This window comes from Typopeltis vanoorti, chromosome 19 (assembly GCF_054136105.1).
Source record: "Typopeltis vanoorti isolate ZY-2024b chromosome 19, IOZ_Tvanoo_1.0, whole genome shotgun sequence".
Lineage (NCBI taxonomy): Eukaryota > Metazoa > Arthropoda > Arachnida > Uropygi > Thelyphonidae > Typopeltis > Typopeltis vanoorti.
This window is the reverse complement of record NC_143567.1, coordinates 65,261,736-65,281,372: the sequence shown is the minus strand read 5'-3', so window position 1 is coordinate 65,281,372 and position 19,637 is coordinate 65,261,736. Positions and strand designations below refer to the sequence as shown.

The 19,637-nt window shown below is 38.1% G+C and overlaps 1 protein-coding gene across 1 annotated transcript in view; it reads right to left on the bottom strand.

The window, feature by feature from the left end:
- LOC150096198 (proto-oncogene tyrosine-protein kinase ROS-like) overlaps positions 1-19,637 on the bottom strand; it is a 481,253-nt gene that overhangs the window by 249,177 nt on the left and 212,439 nt on the right. Inside the window, exons 16-17 of the mRNA XM_090409003.1 lie at positions 3,830-4,002; positions 3,576-3,714 (exon numbers count right to left, since the gene is read on the bottom strand). Coding sequence (XP_090265129.1) covers positions 3,576-3,714; positions 3,830-4,002 — 312 coding nt within the window. The remainder of the gene's footprint in view (positions 1-3,575; positions 3,715-3,829; positions 4,003-19,637) is intronic.

Below are 19,637 nucleotides of genomic sequence, written 5' to 3'. Positions count from 1 at the left end.
ATTTTTTGAATTCAATTCCTATTGTTCTTCAAAAATTGTACTGATGATGTCTTATGACACATAAGATGAAATATTTACACAATAAAAGAGTTATTTACTGTGGCATACATGTTATTCTATAGTTATTTCCACAGCTGTATTTGCATTGAGATTCTGCAATATCCTAAGTACCACCAATTCATCAACCTCTGTACTAACATCAATCCCTGTCACCTCTGCCAAAGCAATATCCTCAGTTGGATGATATATTCTTGCAGAGTGGTCACTCTGCAAGAATATGTCATGTAGAGTGGTCACTCAGTAGCTCAAGGTTGTATCTTGTTAGATATTGTCTGAGACATTTGTCCTTCAGGAATTCCAGAAAGTATGTTCCTTTATTACTATATGCTGTTTCCTGTATCCAATTTATATTGAATCTCCTGAGCCAAGTGATGAAGACTGTGGGAGATCCATGGAATGCCAATGAGAATAGATTGACAGTCTGTGGTTATTTAATTTATTATAACAGTCTGTGGGTTTTAATAATTAGCTGATAGGTGTAAGAGAGGAGTCATGATAGAAGCATATTTTTTCATTAAGGGAGAAAATGAGGGGTCACCCATGAAAATTGTGTAAAAGTATGGTCAACAATGATATCAGAATAGATTTTTTGCTTGGAGGGTGGTGAATGGGCAAAATGGGCTGCTAGAGGTAGTTGTAATTGCTTCATCAGCGAATGAGTTCAAGGACAGGTATGATAGGTATTGTGTGAATAAGGGCTATTGTAATAAATTTAGTTTAATCCTTTATCCAAGTGTAAGCAAACAAAGTTTGCACCTGAGGTACGGTGGTACATACCCTGGCAACTCAGAGCAAAGGTGGACCAAGCTCTCAATCACTCCTTGTCTCAGTATCTCCCATAATGCAAAGCACATCTCCTTGCAGACATGTATACTGCTATGCATTAAGGGAAGGGCCACTACCCAGACCAGTTTCGACCTTCATTGAGGTCTCCTCAGTGGGAAGCAGACCCAGAGTGGTGATACTAAGGCAGAAGCAATGGAGAGGTCATATTTACCTATATGAGTTGCCAACCGGTGTACCACCTTATTATTAAATTACTCTTGATTTAGAGAAGGTGTTGGAAGTTTATTTTGCACTTGGTTAGACTATAATAAATTTAGTTTAATCCTTTATCCAAGTGTAAGCAAAGTTTGCACCTGAAAATATCTTCAGGACTGAGGTACAGTGGTACATCCCCTGGCAACTCAGAGCAAAGGTGGACCATCACTCCTTGTCTCAGTATCTTCTATAATGCAAAGCACATCTCCTTGTGGACATGTATGCATAGCAGTATACATGTCCGCAAGGAGATGTGCTTTGCATTATGGGATATACTGAGACAAGGAGTGACGAGAGCTTGGTCCACCTTTGCTCCAAGTTGCCAGGGGATGTACCACCGTACCTCAGTCCTGAAGATATTTTCAGGTGCAAACTTTGTTTGCTTACACTTGGATAAAGGATTAAACTAAATTTATTACAGTCTAACCAAGTGCAAAATAAACTTCCAACAAGGGCTATTATATGAATAATGGATCTCCCGTGATGAGTCTACTGATTCCACAGAGATATCTGTACAATAATAATAATATTCCCTCCTCAGACTCTATAATATAGTATATATCTTCCCATTAAGCCACAATATCACACAAAGCCATTTCTGCTCTCTTCTCCACTCTAGCAACTCTGTTTCCTGTTTCAATGTTTTCACCTGCTTCAAGAACAATACCTTTTTCCAAATGCATGTATCTTTTCATTTCAAATGTAGCTCATCTCTTGTATATAGCTCTCTTCTATAACCTAAATGCACTTCAGGCATATCCATATTCCAGACTTTTCTTTTAACTCATTCTCACTATTAGATCATTCATTAGTGTTGTTCTTCTCCTCAACTCTGCATTATCATATCAGAACAATGCACTCACTGTCTTCCTCTTACACATTTCTGCTACACAATTTCTAATATTTTCAAATCTCTCACCACGTGATTCACTCCGTCTCTCAGGTCATTTGTATCATTTCATCCACATTTGCAAGGTTCTGTTCTTGGACCACTGCTATTTAATTTATTCATTAATGATATAGGGAAGGATCTGAGAGGAACTGTTCATTTATTTGCCGATGATGCAAAGTTTGGTAGAGCAATAGAGAATACACATGATGTCATAATTTTGCAGGATGATTTGAATAGATTGGTAGACTGGGCTAAGGAGAATGGATGTTAGTTTAATGTGACAAAGTGTAAGGCTATGCATTTTGGGGTGAAAAGATTAGCAGCAGTATACCACATTGGTAGAATTGTATTCTAGGAAGACAAAGCCAGAGATTTGTTGGTGGATAGGGAGTTGAAGTTTAGGGAGGCACATAGCAAAAGTGGCTAAATCAGCTCATCAGATCACTTGGTTACTGAAGAATACTTTGACAAGCAGAAACAAGCAAGTTATTGTTCCTCTTTATCGAACGTTGATAAGACCCCTATCTTGACTATTGTGCCCAGATATGGGTGCCAGGGTTTCTTCCTGATGGAAAGGAGGTAGAGAGGATCCAGAGGTGAGTGACCAAGATGATAACTGGTCTATGGAATGAACCTTATGAGAAGAGGTTGAAGATCTGTGGTTTACAGAAATTTGTTGATAAGCAGAAAAGAGGTGATATGATTGAGACATTCAAATTACTGAGGGGTTTTTACAAGATTAATTCAGAGGAAATGTTTCAGAACAGGTGTATTGGTGGGAGATCTAGGAGCCATCCATGGAAATTGAGCAAGAGTGTAGTTGGCAAGGGTGTTAGAACTAGTTTTTTGTTTGGAGAGTAGTGAATGAGTGGAATAGGTTGTCAGAGTCTGTTGTGGGTAGCATGACTATAAATGAGTTCAAAGCAAAGTATGATAGATACTGTGCGAATGTTGAACAGTTCATGATGCGATGTTAGGGCCTCCCTCGATGAGTCTAAGGAATCCTTGGAGTTGCAGAACAATCTCTGTTGTTGAATATTAGGAGAGAGAAAGAATTCCTGTAACATTCTACTCTGTGCATTGTAGATCATTAAATCTCCATATATCACACTCCTCTCATCTCCATTCCTTTCTTCCTCTGTAACCCTTGCTCTTATTTTCTCAACTGTTTCTTATTTCCTCTTTCCCTGGTTCTCCCATTCTCTTGTCTTCTTTCATTCCCATAACTTTTGCTCACCATATTCCCATATTAATTAACTTCTCAAGTCTCATAATCTCTCCTTTCATCTGCCCCAACTCAGTCTCCATTCCTTCTGCCTCTTTTCTCAGTATCTCGCTTGCCTTCACTTGACAACTACCAACACAGTTATCACTACCTGTCAGAACTACTACATCTTTAGTCACATTATCTAAAGTTAAACTCATCTCTGATCATGGTACTGTTATCTCTTTGCCAGCATTTGCTCATTTTCAACTAATTTGGATCATATATATATATATATATATATATATATAGAAGATCCAAAAGTAAACATACATAATTATAATTAAATTATACTGATAACAAAGAACATTCACTTACTGGACATGGGGGAATGAATTGTAACAAGTGTTTGCCTTGAAGATGCCCAAAAGGTATATGCTCTTATTGCCAATGTAAGAGGTGTATAAGGTGGAAGGAGCCGTAGAGTTGGATAAACAAAATGAGACTCTTCTGTAACCTGCAAAAGCAAATCCACATTACTTGAACAAAACAAAACTATGAATGTGAAATAAAACAATTACGAAATTTTAAATTTCAAAAGGAAATTAAGAAATTTTTATTTATATACTTACTACAGTATATACTTCCTGGCCATCATCAACTTTCATTTCATAAAAAACAGTTCCATATGTTACTCTGTGTGTGGGTAGCCAAGTAATGTTAAAATCATCCCAAGTTCCCTCAACAGCAATATCTTTTTCTTGTATAGCATCAGGAACCACATTAATAAATTGTTTTTCATCATCTAATAACAAAAGTGTAGTTAGTTCCAATTCACAACTAAATAGTTCATAGATTTAACTAAAATAAGGGCTCATGTTAACAACTGTGGTACTTACTGTACAGTCATAAGCCCTTTTAATCTCATTATTATTATTATTATTATTTGGATATTTTCATGGGGTCTGAAGACATCAAAGGATGTCTACAGGTAATGTTTGATATGCACCACATTCACGCAATGCTTACATGCCTCTCCTTAAACTCATTTACTGATAAAGCACTTGTAACCACTGATGTCAATCCAAATAATCTAGTTCATACATCCTGCTAACCACACCCCAACTCAACTACTTCCAAAAATGCTCCCTTGTTTAATGAAAAGAGTTTTTCATCTATGCTATAAAATCCCTTTATTAACTTATGTTTATATTACATCCCCTCTTTTCCACTGATCTAAAAGGTTTGCAAAACACAAAGTTTTGATCAATCCTCATAGTGAACATTCCATAAACATGAATCTTAGTGACACAGCACTGAATCCTATCTACCACTTCATCTATCATAAACCCAGATAACTAAATCTGAACACTCAGATGTCAATGTATCTTATAAAGATGATAATAATTTTTTTTTAATATCCTGTCCTACTTGTCAGTGTATTTATCTACAGCCCAGTCACTTCCAGATTCTCAGCCTCATCAATTTCTTGCAGTGCAGTCTAACTAATAACACAATGTAATTATCTCCTCAATACAGAATGCATCACCCTATATTTTGCCACAATGAACTGACAACAATTACCCATTGTCTATAAGATCAGTCTATTCAAATCCTACCTTAAGTTTCATTTATTCTTTCTTTCTCTAGTTTCTAGTATAATTAAGAAACTACTAGATATACCTCAGAACCTCCCAAAAATACTCAGTTTATAAAATAAACAGTAATAGTTCAATGTGTATGGGCTTCCCCTACCCTCATTTAGCAAATTTCTTTATGGAGAGGTTTGAATCCCAAACAATTAACACCTCTCTCCTCTTAAACCCAAAATCTGGCTCATGTACACTGATTGTACATATGCAATTTAGTCATATAACCTGATACTCTTATCACATTCCAGAACCACCTCAACAGTTAGCATAACCACATCCAATTCAATTTGGAAGCAGAAAAGAACAATGCTTACCATTGCTGAAAACCCTCATTACCTATTTACCATCAGCCAATTTGGCCATCTTATTGCAAAAAAAAACTTACTCACACATAGAGTTATTTATATGTGAATTCTCATTGCATCTTCCAAGCACTAAGAGGTCATCAGAACCTTAATAAGCAGATCAAGGGTGACCTACTCTTCAGATGCAGTCTCAAAACATAACATAAACTTCAATTAATATAAAACAATTCCTTCAGGAATGGTAACGGTTGAAAAACAGTTAAGGCTATATATATATATATATATATATACACACAGGTAACCCTCGTATAACACGAATGTTATTATTATTATTATTATTATTATTATTATTATTAAACAAGACCTCATGGAGTCAAAGACTCATCTAGGAGGTCCCTTTATCTTACACACACATCTCATCATACCGTGTCTTAAACACATTCAAACTACTTGCAGACACCACGCTCTCAGGCAAGGCATTCCAATCACTCACAACTCTGCACGAAAAAAACCTGCCTCTCACTCCCTTACTCACACCCTCCTTATACAGTTTCCAGGGATGACCTCTGGTTCTCCCCTGATCTCCCACTATTCTCTGTAGAACTTCTCCACCATTGATCCTATAACAACCCCTTACCAACTTGTAGGTCTCTATCATATCTCCCGTCTTCCTTCTCTCCACGAGACTCTGCAAATTACATCTTTTCAATCTTTCCTCATACTCAACATTCCAGAGGTCAGAAACTACCTTAGTCAGTCGCCTTTGGACCCTTTCCAACATCTCTTCATCCTTCTGAAAACCCGGTGACCAAATTTGGGCACAATAGTCCAAGTGTGGCCTAATCAAAGCCTTATACATTGGAACAAGTATCTCCCTACTTCTACATGTCAGTGTCCTCCACATCATTCCCAGAAGTCTTTGTGTTGTCTTCACAATTTTGGCGATGTGTCCCCTAAATTTTAGATCCTTATCCACTATCACCCCCAGATCTCTTATTTCCTCTACTTCCAACAATATATTCTCACCAAGCATAAATTCTGCATCCCATCTTTGTTTTCCAAATTTTAAAACTTTACATTTTGCAACATTGAACTCACATCCCCATTTGCTTGCCCAATCACTCAATTTATTCAAGTCTTCTTGCAAGGCCACAACATCTTCACTACTCTTTATGGTTCGTCCCAACTTTGCATCATCTGCAAACAACTGAATATCTCCATCCAAATCTTCACCAATATCATTAATATATAAGTTAAATAGTAATGGCCCTAAAACAGACCCCTGAGGCACTCCACTAGTGACTTTCCTTTTCCTGGATATTGCACCCCCATACACAACTTGTTGATACCTATCAGACAGCCAGTCTCCAATCCAATGCACTAATCTAATATCCAACCCCATCTGCTCTAGTTTGACTGTCAACTTATCATGAGGTACTCTATCAAAAGCCTTTGCGAAATCCAAGTATATTACTGTGTATCCTTCTCCTCTGTCCAAGGAAGCAGTCACTTTATTGTAATAAGTAAGTAGATTACTAAAACATGACCTCCCTTTAGCAAATCCATGCTGTCCATCAAAGATTATACCATTGTTGTCAACCCAACTCTGGATCCTAGTTCTCACAAGCTTCTCCAACAACTTAACCACAACACCTGACACACAGATAGGCCTATAGTTTGATGCTTGAGTTCGATCACCTCCTTTATGAAGTGGCACAATCTTGCCCTCCTTCCACTCTTTAGGAACTTGACCAAGTGCAAGACTCGTATTAAAAAAATATGTCAAGGCAGGTGTCAACTCTCTGGCACACTCCTTCAGAATACGTGGTGATATATTATCAAGTCCCACAGCCTTATTTACATCTAGTTTACTCAACTCCCCAAACACCTCTTGCTCACTTACAGTCAGTCTCTCCTCCCCATCATCAACTGCTCTTAATCTCTCCATGAAGTCACATTCACAAGATTGAAAGATCTTTATGAATTGCTCATTAAGTATCTCCACAACACATTCTGCAACAGCTGTCTTTATACCATTTCCTCCAATCAATGTCATCCTTCCATAATCATTCTTTCTTTTGCTGGCTACATATCGAAAGAACTCCCTAGGATTCTTTTTGGCTTCATTAGCTAACTGCTGTTCATACCTCTCTTTAGCTACTCTCACCAACCAAGTCACCCTCCTTGCCTGGTCTTTGTAGAACTCATGAAATTGGTTACTTCCACTTCTCTTATGCTGCCTCCACAATGCCCTTTTTCTCTGTATTGCATGCTTAATCTCTTTATTCATCCATCTCACACCTAACTTATTTAACCTTCTCACCCGTGGTATACATTTAGACATTGCATCCACTAAATATTTTTTGAAAATCCCCCAAGCTGCATTGATCTCTTTTCCAGCTAACTCCTCATTCCATGCTACACCTGCAAGCTGTCTCCTGAGCTCTTCATAATCACCCCCCTTGTAGTTCCACATATACCCTTTTTTCACAGGGGTATAATAATAATAATGTTTTGTCTTGTGATAAGTGCTATCTCATCATTCTTATCTTCCGCTGTTTTCCTGACTGTCATTTCCACACATTCTCTGAACATTCGCACAATCTTCAAGTGCTATATCAGTTACTACACCATGTTCTGTACTCATATAAACTCATATTTAAGAGACTCATCAGATTTTTAGGTTCCACAAAAATGCCGCATTATATAAATCGCATTATGAGAGACTCAGATCACATAGAAAAAGTAGGGTTAGGTTCCGAAATAGTGTTTTTTTTTTTTTAAGATTATTTTTTAAGATTATATATGACATATCCAACAAAAATACATTTTTATTTAATTCAGGTAATTCATGTAAGTTAAGAAAACATAAACTATGAAACAAATACATAGTATAAAATTATAAAAAATTATAAATTGTACGTAAACTTCATTGCACATAATGCATAAATGTTATAGGCAAAATAAAATAAAGTTTTTAATCACCATCACTCTCTTCAAAATTAACATTTCGTAGATGTTCTTTATTTACAAGAGACTGGATATCATCATCACTTGAAATCTCTTGGACATCATTAGTATAATTCTCATTGCATACTTCGGCTGGTTTAGTTATCAAGAAGTCAGTAATAAGACCTTGCTTGCAGGCATAGACTTCTGTGGCTAATTGGTTCAAAAGACATATTTTGGTGATTACACCACATTTTTTATTATTCAGTTATACAATAACTGAATTTTTAAACAATATAAAGAAGTCAGTTCTTTATTTACAAGAGACTGGATATCATCATCACTTGAAATCTCTTGGACATCATTAGTATAATTCTCATTGCATACTTCGGCTGGTTTAGTTATCAAGAAGTCAGTAATAAGACCTTGCTTGCAGGCATAGACTTCTGTGGCTAATTGGTTCAAAAGACATATTTTGGTGATTACACCACATTTTTTATTATTCAGTTATACAATATAGTGAAATAATAGTTCCCGACAAGTTTCGTAAATAATAGGATTTACATCTTCAGGGGTAAATAGTATAACTTAAAGATTAAACAAGAGAAATTAATAAATACACATCATAACCATCTGGCTATTCATAAACTCAAATAACAGAATGCAGATATAAAATGTTATTGACGTTGAACAATACTAAACGATGTCACATGTTCTAGTTCTTGTTCATACAGTGTGAGCTCAGATTGAGGTAGATTTTTTATTAGAGCTGACCACACTTTTTAAGACCTTGCTTACCACTATGCTGCAATTTTTTATAAGTTCATAATACGGATCTAAACAAAAATCCAATTGTCTTGTGAATTTTCTGGAGCGCTCCATTGAGGGATCATTATCCGTAAAATAACTTCCTAACTTTCTTGCCAAGTCTAATCCTTCTGCTAATTTCTTTTAACTGAATTCTTTAATGGATTAATCACAATCAGAATCTTCGGCAGAACTTTCCCCACCATTTGGTTCGATGTCATCTATTAATTATACCAGTTAATTCTCATTTAAATCTATTTCCCTATCAATTAATTCACTATTGAAGAGATTGGAGCACTTATGAAGTTCGCAAAGGTTGAGTCTCATGTGCTGATCGAAACCGAACATATCTTCAGTCTTGTTCAATTGTTACCTTGGCAGTTTACAGTGGGTGGGTTTATCCCTATTAACAAATGCGTATATCACAAAAGTTCTCTAAGTGGCCATTACTATAAAAATATTTTTTTTTACATAAAAAAAGCATTAAATATTGTATGTAATTCACCAAAAAATGTGCTCAGCTTGAGATTAACACATACTTATGATTTTTAATGCGCTTTCCTGGCAGAAAATGAAGACAATTTTCAAAATAAATATTTTATACGGTACACAATTGACGTACATTGTGCTAAAGGGTATTTCCCCTAATATCAATTCGCTACTTATAACTACATGCACAATACGGGCAGACACAAATTTAAAGAAGATAAAATTTGATTTTTAAGTCTGGCTTTGAAAAATATATGAAAAGATAAAGGGTTACTACAGTTTGTAGAGCATCTTATATCGAAACTGCGTTGTATAAGTACTGCATTCAACAAGGGTTACTATAATTTGTAGACTGCGTTATATTGAAACCGCAATGTATAAGTACCGCATTATACAAGGGTTACCTACATATTATCATCATTATGGCCAAGAGTGACTAACTTGCAGAGAGAGAGAAAGAGAGACAGATGAGCTGAAAGAGGAGGTGGAATGTGTCAGGAATGAGATGAGAAATATGAAAGATGAGATAAGACAAATCAGAGTAGGAGTGAGAGAGAGATGGGAATGATAGAAGAGGAGAGAATAGAAACAGTAGAAGACAGGGAATGATAGAAGAGAGAATGGAAAGTATGTGAGGGAGTACTGGAACCAGGGATAGAGTGATGCCAGAACAGCAGGTACGTAGGGGAACAGACAGAAAGGGTTAGAGGAGAGAGAGAGTGAGGGATGCAGGTGAGCAATCAAGGAACAGAGTCATAAGAGGTATGATGTATAGACTCTCGATGATCCATGTTGTGCAAGATAGGATGGCAGAGGAGTGTTTACCTTGAGGAACAACAGAAAGTGTGGCTATGGCAATTAAGTGGGGTGAAAGCATGGATGAGATGATTGTGATGGTGGGCATGAATGACTTGAGAGGCAGTGAAAATCAGGAGGCGAGAAATCTGAGATTCATGCTCGAGTTTGTACAAAAGAAAATGCAGAGAGCAGAGATGGTGTGTGTGTGTGTGTGTGTGTGTGTGTGTGTGTGTGTGTGTGTGTGTGTGTGTGTGTTACCCAGGTATGATAATGACGAGCTGAGCAGAAGAGCAGTAATAATGAGTAGCATAATAGCCAGAATGTGTAAGAAGAGAGGATTGGAATTTGTGGATGCTTGCAGGGCATTTGAGGAAAGAAAGGAGCTGTGTGCAAGAGACTGCTTGCATCTGAATGAGGGAGGGACATAGCAATCTGGAGAGATTGCTGTTTTCTGAATGAGTCAGTGTGTCAATGCAGGGAAACTACAGTTCCCAGGATGGATGGCAACAGGCATCCATCCTAGGGACTCCCTCCCCCCCCAAGCACCCATTCCTCTTGTGGGAATGGGTGCTTGGGGGAAGGGAGATGACATCATATAACAATGAGTCCAGTGGGGTCTGGAGGGGATAATGATAAGTATAGAAGCAGTGACATTTTTATGCTTTATACTAATTCCAGGGGTATCTGGAATAAGGGAGATGAATTGGTGTGATGATAGCATCAGCCTGGCCAAAGATTATTGAGATCTTTGAGATGTGGTTGACAGAAGAGGATATAATAACAGGAATAGAAGTAGCAGGGTACAGCATTTTTCGGCAGGATAGGAAGGGAAAAACTCTGTGGTGGAGTACTGCTTATGAAAAGCATATGGTGAGGTAGAGGTGGGCAAGACAGGATATTTACTGGGATGTTGCTACAAGCCAAGGAGCACAGAGGGTGGGAAACAGGAAATGTTTAGGCAGTTGAGCTTGGCAAGTGCAAGAAGAAAGATTGTTATGGGAGATTTTAACTACAGCAGTATAAGTTGGGAAGAGGGAAATGCATGTAGTAATAAGGGTATGGAATTCTTGAGGGACAGATATCTTTGGCAACATGTAATAGAAGGAACAAGAGGTTCAAGAGTTTTGGATTTGGTCATAGCATCAGAAGAGCTGATTATAGCTCAGATGATATCTCTCACCCCTGTTGGAGAGAATGACCATGTAGTTTTGACTTGGAAGATGAATAGACATGCATTAGTCTCAAAAAAAATAACACGCTATGTACAATTATAAGGCAGGTGATTATAATAGTCTTAGATATCAACTTGGGGCAGTTCCATGGAGGGCAGAATTGGAAGGCCGGGATATCATTAGTGCATGAGAAATTGTAAAGGAATATTTGTTGGCAGCAATAGTAAGCTGTATTCCTTGAGTGAAGATGACACAATTTGGAATAAAGTGGATGACAAACAATATCAAACAGGAACTGCAGGTGAAAAAGAAATTATGGAAGAGATATAAGGAGAGGGGTGAAGAGTGGATGCATGAAGAATATTAGACTCAGGCCAGGAGAGTGCCTAATATGGTAAGGAAGGTGAAATTGGAATATGAGAAGAGACTGGCACTATGATCTAAAGATAATCCTAGGGAATTTTTTAGCTATGTGGCCAGTAGGAGGAGAAATGATTGTGGAAAAATGATATTGTAGGATAAAAATGGGAATAGAGTGACTGATGCAGAGGACATAGTGGAGTTGTTCAATGAACACTTTAATGGAGTATTTCATTCTGCAGAAGTAAGTTTTAATACTAGAGGGATAGGATAGGTTCGAGTTTTAGAGGTGCAAGAATAGAGTGTGTTCCAAATACTGAGTACCTCAGATATCTGTAAAGCTGTGGGACTGGATGATATTTCACCATGGGTTTGAGCGAATGTGCTAAAGAACTGACAGCTCCATTGACCTGGTTTTTCAATGAAAGTTTGGCTACAGGAAAGATACCCAAGGAATGGAAGGAAGGTAAGATAGTACCATTACATAAGGGCAGTAGCAGACTGGATGTGTCTAACTATAGGCCAGTTTGTGTTTCATCAGTAGTTGTTAAGATCTTGGAGAAATTAGCGAGGGACCATATTAAGGGACACTCTAGCTTAAGTAATATGGTTGCCTTTTATAATAAAGTGAAAAGAGCAGTTGATGAGGGAAAGGAATATGCTGACATTTTTTTGGATTTTGCAAAGGCATTTGACAGGGTGCCACATGATAAGCTGATATTAAAGTTTCAGCATATGGGTTTAGATGTTGGATTAGTCAACTGGATTCAGGATTCGTTGAATCCAGTTGACTCAAAGATCTCACCATATACAACTCTCTGATAGGTATCAGAGAGTTTTATATGGTGGGGCAGTATCATGAAATCGGAAGGTTACAAGTGGGATCCTGCAGGGCTCAGTACTGGGACCTGTATTGTTTAACCTTTATATCATTGTCAATGGATTCTTGGGTTATATTCAGTTGTTTGCAGATGATGTGAAGCTGGGAAGGGTTATTAGTGATAGTGCAGATGCGGCAGCCCTGCAAGAGGATTTGAATAAACTAGCCAGATGGGCAAATGAATGGGGGTTTCGGCTTAATGCAGCAAAATACAAGGTCTTGAGGTTTGGGACACATTGATGGTACGCTTCATACTCTATTGGAGGAGTTATACTGGAGGAAGTAGGGGAGACAAGAGATCTGGGGTTGACGATTGATAGAAACCTGAATTTCAGGGGAAATATTGCAAAGGTGGTGAAGATAACACAGAGGATTGCTGCAATACTGAGAAGGATGCTGGACCTGCAGAAATAAAAGAATTATCATTCCACTGTATAAGACTGATCAGACCACACTTATATCATTGTTCTGAAATTTGGTCCCCAGGAGATTTGAAGGGGATAAATTAACTGTGGAAAGGGTACAGAGGTGGATAACAAAGATGGTTTCATGACTGTACGATGTTAGTTATGAGGATCAGCTGAGGGAATGTGAACTACAGAGTTTGGTAGATAGAAGAAGGAGAGGTGATATGACCGAGATTTTTAAACTGTTGAGAGGTAGTTACGGGGTTGACATTGGGGAATTCTTTTGCTTGATGGAACAGCAGGAAGGAGTGATGACAAGGGGCTGCCCCTGGAAGTTGCAAAAGGAAGCTGTGAGCAAGACAGTGAGGAGTGGTTTCTTTGCAAGGAGGTGGTTGAAAAGTGGAATGCATTGCCTGATAGAGTGGTGAGAGCATGAACGGTCAATGAGTTCAAAGATTGGTATGATAGGCTTTGTGTTTTCTATGAAGGACTTCCCATGAGTCTTTTGAATCCATGGAGGCCTGAATAATAATAATTATTATTATTATCAGCCATTGTCGATCCACTGCTGGATGAAGGCCCTTCCAAGATTACTCCAAAGCTGTCTATCCATGGCTCTTCTTTCCCATGACAGTCCTGCAAATCTGATGATATTATCAATCCACCTTGATTTAGGTCAGTGTCGTGGTCGTTTTTCCTCTCGTGGAATACAATCCAGTACTTCTTTTGTACATTGTTGATGTTGTCTTTGAGCAATATGCCAAGCTCATTGCCACTTTAGATGTTTCACTCCTCTTATGATGTCAGAGACTTTGGTTTGATTTCTTATCCATGTATTCCTTTAGTGCTCCAGTCTTATGATACCAGACATACTTCTTTCCATACTAAATTGTGTTGTTCTTAATTTCTGAATTTCCTTTGCATTTAGTGTCCATGTTTCACAGCCATATGTCAATATAGGAAGAATACATTGTTTTAAAACTTTTCTCTTCAGGCATAATGGCACTTAGCTTTTGAATATTAAATGTAATTTTCTGAATGCTTTCCACCAAAGCATCGTGCATGTTTTAATTTCGTTCATGATATTTTTTTCACTGATATCTGTTGTCGTAAGTATATGTAATGATCTATTGTTTAATTTCCTCATTATTGATTTTTATTATTTCTGGTTGGACATAGCTATAGAACATAACTTGGGTCTTCTTTAGATTTATCTTCAAGTTAGCTGTTTTGCTAGCAATTTGGAGTTCATGGATACTAATCTGTAATTCATGCATAGTTGAAGTAAAGATAACCGTCATCTGCAAAGCGTAAATGGCTTAAATATGTTCCATTTATCTTCAGACATTTCCCTTCCCAATCAAGCAGTTTGAATATTTCTTCTAGGCACACTGTGAATAATTTTGGAGATATTGTGTCACCCTGGCTTATACCTCTCTGTATTTCCACAGTAGAGATGTTTCCATTGATAATCTGCTGTGGCAGATTACATTGTTGTTGAAGAAAACACTGACAAGCAAGGATGAAGAGGTTATCATCATCATGGGTGGTTGCCAGCAGTGTGAGGACCTCTGTAAGTAAAGGATATATGTGAAACTACAAGGTGGGGGGGGGGGATTATAAAGAGCTCAAGAGACAGCTTGCGGGTGTAGCGTGGAATGGGGAGTTAGCTGGAAAAGAGATCAATGCAGCTTGGGGTATTTTCAAAAACTATCTACTAGATGCAATGTCTAAATGTATTCCAAGGGTGAAAAGGTTAAATCAGGTAGGTGTGAAATAGATGAATAAAGAGATTAAGCATGTGATACAGAGAAAAAGTGCATTATGGAGGCAGCATAACAGAATTGGAAATAACCAATTCCATGAGGACTACAAAGACCAGGCAAGGCGGTTAGTGACTTGGTTGGTGAGGATAGCTAAAGAGAGGTATGAACAGCAGTTAGCTGGTGAAGCCAAAAAGAATCCTAAGGAGTTCTTTCGATATGTAGCCAGCATAAGAAAGAATGATTATAGAAGGATGACATTGATTGGAGAAAATGGTATAAAGACAGCTTTTGCAGAAGGTGTGGTGGAGATACTTAATGAGCAGTTCATAAAGGTCTTTCAATCTTGTGAATGTCACTTCATTGAGAGATTGAGAATGAAGAGACTGACTGCAAGTAAGCATGAGATGTATTGGGAGTTGATCAAACTAGATGTAAATAAGGCTGTAGGACTTGATAATATATCACCACGTATTCTGAAGGAATGTTCCAGTGAGTTGACGCCAGTCTTGACATATTTTTTTAATAAGAGTCTTGCACTCGGTCAAGTTCCTAAGGAGTGGAAGGAGGGCAAGATTGTGCCACTTCATAAAGGAGGTGGTAGAACTCAAGCATCAAACTATAGGCCTATCTGTGTGTCAGGTGTTCTAGTTAAGTTGTTGGAGAAGCTTGTGAGAACTAGGATCCAGAATTGGGTTGATAACAATGGTATTATCTTTGATGGACAGCATGGATTTCCTAAAGGGATGTCATGTTTTAGTAATCTACTTACTTATTACAATAAGGTGACAGTTTCCTTGGACAGAGGAGAAGGATACACAGTAATATACTTAGATTTTGCATAGACTTTTGATAGATTACTGCATGATAAGTTGATAGTCAAACTGGAATGGATGGGGATGGATATTAGATTGGTGCATTGGAATGGAGACTGGCTATCTGACAGGTATCAACAAGTTATGTATGGAGGAGCGATATCCAGGAAAAGGAAAGTCAATAGCGGTGTGCCTCATCAGTCTGTTTTAGGGCCATTACTGTTTAACTTGAATATTAATGATATTGGTGAAGATTTGGATGGAGATATTCAGTTGCTTGCAGATGATGCAAAGTTGGGACAAACCATGAAGAGTCGAGAAGATGTTATGGCCTTACAAGAAGACTTGAATAAATTGAGTGATTGGGTACGGGAATGGGTATGTGAATTCAATGTTGCAATATTGATAAGGTTTTAAAATTTGGAAAACAAAGATGGGATGCAGAATTTATGCTTGGTGAGGATATATTGTTGGAGGTATAGGAAATAAGAGATCTGGGGGTGATAGATGGAAAAGAATCTGAAATTTAGGAGACACATAACCAAAAACTGTGAAGCAAAGGCTTCTGGGAAAGATGCAGAGGACATTGACTTGTAGAAGTAGGGAGATTTTTGTTGCATTGTATAAGGATTTGATTAGACCACACATGGACTATTGTGCCCAGATTTGGTTACCTGTTTTTTACAGAAGGACAAAGAGATGTTGGAGAAGTCCAGAGGTGACTGACTAAGGTAGTTTCTAACCTCTGTAATACCGAGTATGAGGAAAGATTGAAAAGATGCAACCTGCAGTCTGGTGGACAGAAGGGAGATATGATAGAGACCTACAAATTAGTAAGGGGTTGTTATAGCATCAAAGGTGGAGAGGTTCTACAGAAAATAGTGGGAGATCAGGGGAGAACCAGAGGTCATCCCTGGAAACTGTATAAAGAGGGTGTGAGTAGGGGAATAGAGAAGCAGGTTTGTTTCATGAAGTGTTGTGAATGATTGGAATGCCTTGCCTGAGAGTGTTGTGTCTGCAGAGAATTTGAGTGTGCTTAAAGCATGGTATGGTGAACTGTGTGTGTATGATAAAAGGACCTCCCAGATGAGTCTTTGACTCCATGAGGTCTTGGATAATAATAATAAATAATAATAATAATAATTTGAACTTCCCTTCAAATTCACTCCACAGATTTACAAACTGAACCCCTATTGTCTCACACAACTCAACCGTCTTACTATTCATTATCTCTGCTCTCCTTCTCAATTCATTATCATCATATCAGGGCAACACATCTACAACTTTCCCAACAACACCATTCTTCTTTACCTGCTGCAACAACTTCCTCAAGTTCCTATCAACATTCTTCTTCTCCCCAACTAAGTCATTTGTGCCCATGACTACCACTAATTCTGACGATGTCTGGTATTTCCTTTTCTGCAACGCATCAGTTATTTGCTTTATTGTTCCACCAGGAAAGCATGCTTTGTGCACTTATAATAATAATAATAATCAAAATATCACTCTTCATAAGTTTTAAATATGACTATATCTGGACCACTGTGCACAGATCTGGTCACCTGGATTCTGTAGAGATGAGCTGGAAGAGAAGGTGCAGAAGAAAGTGACAAAGATTGTGGCACGTCTATGGAATGCTTACTATGAGAAAGGAGTTGTATAGGATTGACAATAAAGATTTCTTTCAGTACAGGAAGGAAGAGGACAAGAGTCCAAACCTGGAAATTGTATAAGAGTGTGGTTAGTATAGGTGTTAGGACTAGATTTTTTGCTGGATAGATGACAAATGGATGGAACAGGTCACCAAAGGAGGTTGTCCTCTGGTAATCTATTGTGAGTGCTTCAATAGCAAAGGTGTTTAAGGAGAGGTAGAATAGGAAAGTATGATAAGTAGCAATGTGTCTTCTGGCTCTGGAGATACCAGTAAATAATAATAATGACAATATCCCCAATATCATTAAGATACAATTTAAACAGCAATGGCCCTAAAACAGAAACTTGAGTGCACAACTTGCTGATACCTATTGGATAGCCAATTTGCAATCCAATGCACTAATCTATCATCCAACCCCATCCATTCCAATTTACTTATTAACATATCATGTGGCAATTTATCAAAAGCTTTTGAAAATCTAAGTATACCAACTCTGATACATCTCCCTTGTTCAACGTACCTGTCATCTTAATGTAACATGAAAGCAGATTACCAAAACATGATCTTTCTTTAACAAATGCACACTGTCCATCAAAGAGAATGTGACTGTTGTCAATCCAATTTTGTTCTTGGTTCTTGCTAATCTCTATAACACTTTAACCAATACTGAACATACTGATTGGCCTATAATTTGAAGCTTGGCTCTGTCTCCTTCCTTAGGAAGTGGTACAATCTTCTTTCCATTCTTGTCCCAAAGTAAGAATCAAATTAAAAAAGTATGTTGCAGCAGACATCAACTCCCTGACACATTCTCTCAAAACACATTATAATACATCAAGTCCTGCAGCCTTATTAACATCAAGCTTACTCAATTCACTATATACCTTCTGTATATAGTGAATTGAGTCAGTTTCTCCTCTTTCTCACTTTCCACTGCACTCAAAATATACATGATATTGAATTCACAAGGATTATTATTATTATTATTATTATTATTTCGGGCAACTCCAGGAGTCCTTAGACTCATCGAGGGAGGCCCTAAACATCATGTCCACACAACTATGTGATTACATTCTCACAGTATCTATCAAACCTTGCCTTGAACTCGTTCACTGTCATAGCACCCACAACAGACTCTGGCAGCTTATTCCACTCATTTACCACTCTAAAAGTAAAGAACCCAGCTCTAACACCCCTGCTAACCACACTCTTGCCCAGCTTCCATAGGTGTCCCCTAGTTCTCCCACCACCAGTCCTGATCTCAAAAATATCCTCTGAATTAATCCTATAGAATCCCTTTAGCAATTTGAATGTCTCAATCATATCTCCCCTCCTCCGCCTATCAACTAGTTTCTGCAACCCACAAATCTTCAACCTGTTCTCATATGGTTCATTCCATAGACCTGTTATCATCTTAGTCACTCGCCTCTGGATCCTCTCCACCTCCTCCCCATCAAGAAGGAACCGAGGTGACCAAATCTGGGCACAGTAGTCGAGATGAGGTCTTATTAAGGCTCGGTACAGAGGTACAATAACTTGCTTGTCTCTGCTCGTCAAGGTATTTTTCAACAACCAAGTGAGTTGATGAGCTGATTTAGCTACTTTTGCAATGAGCCCCCTAAACTTCATCTCCCTATCCACCAACACTCCCAAGTCCCTGGCCTCATCAATCTCTTGGAGTACAGTTCCACCAATGTGGTATACTGCTGCTAATCTTTTCACCCCAAAATGCATAACCTTACATTTTGTCACATTAAATTGACATCCATTCTCCTTAGCCCAGAACTCCAATCTATCTAAGTCATCCTGCAAGACTTTGACATCTTCTGCATTCACTATTGCCCTACCCAACTTTGCATCATCAGCGAACAAATGAATTGTTCCACTTAGATCCTTCCCTATATCGTTAATGAACAGATTAAACAGCAGTGGTCCAAGAACAGAACCCTGCGGCACACCACTAGTCACAGGCCGTCTTTTGGACTCTACTCCTGAATAAACTACTCTTTGATATCTCTCCATCAACCAACCACCTATCCATCTCACCAACCCTATATCCATTCCCATATGTTGTAGTTTACGGATTAGTATTCCATGTGGTATCCTGTCAAACGCCTTTGCCAGGTCCAGCAGTATCACTGTAAACCCATTTCCCTTATCAAGTTCAGCCGTCGTCACCTTGTTATAAAACTTGAGCAAGTTACTGAAGCATGATCTACCCATCACAAAGCCATGCTGTCCCCTGTACAGTATCTCGTTTTCATCAATCCATTCCTGTATTTTTCCCTTGACTACTTTCTCCAAGACCTTGACAACGACTCCTGATATGCTGATCGGTCGGTAATTTGCAACCGTAGTCTTGGATCCTCCTTTATGCAGTCAAACTATT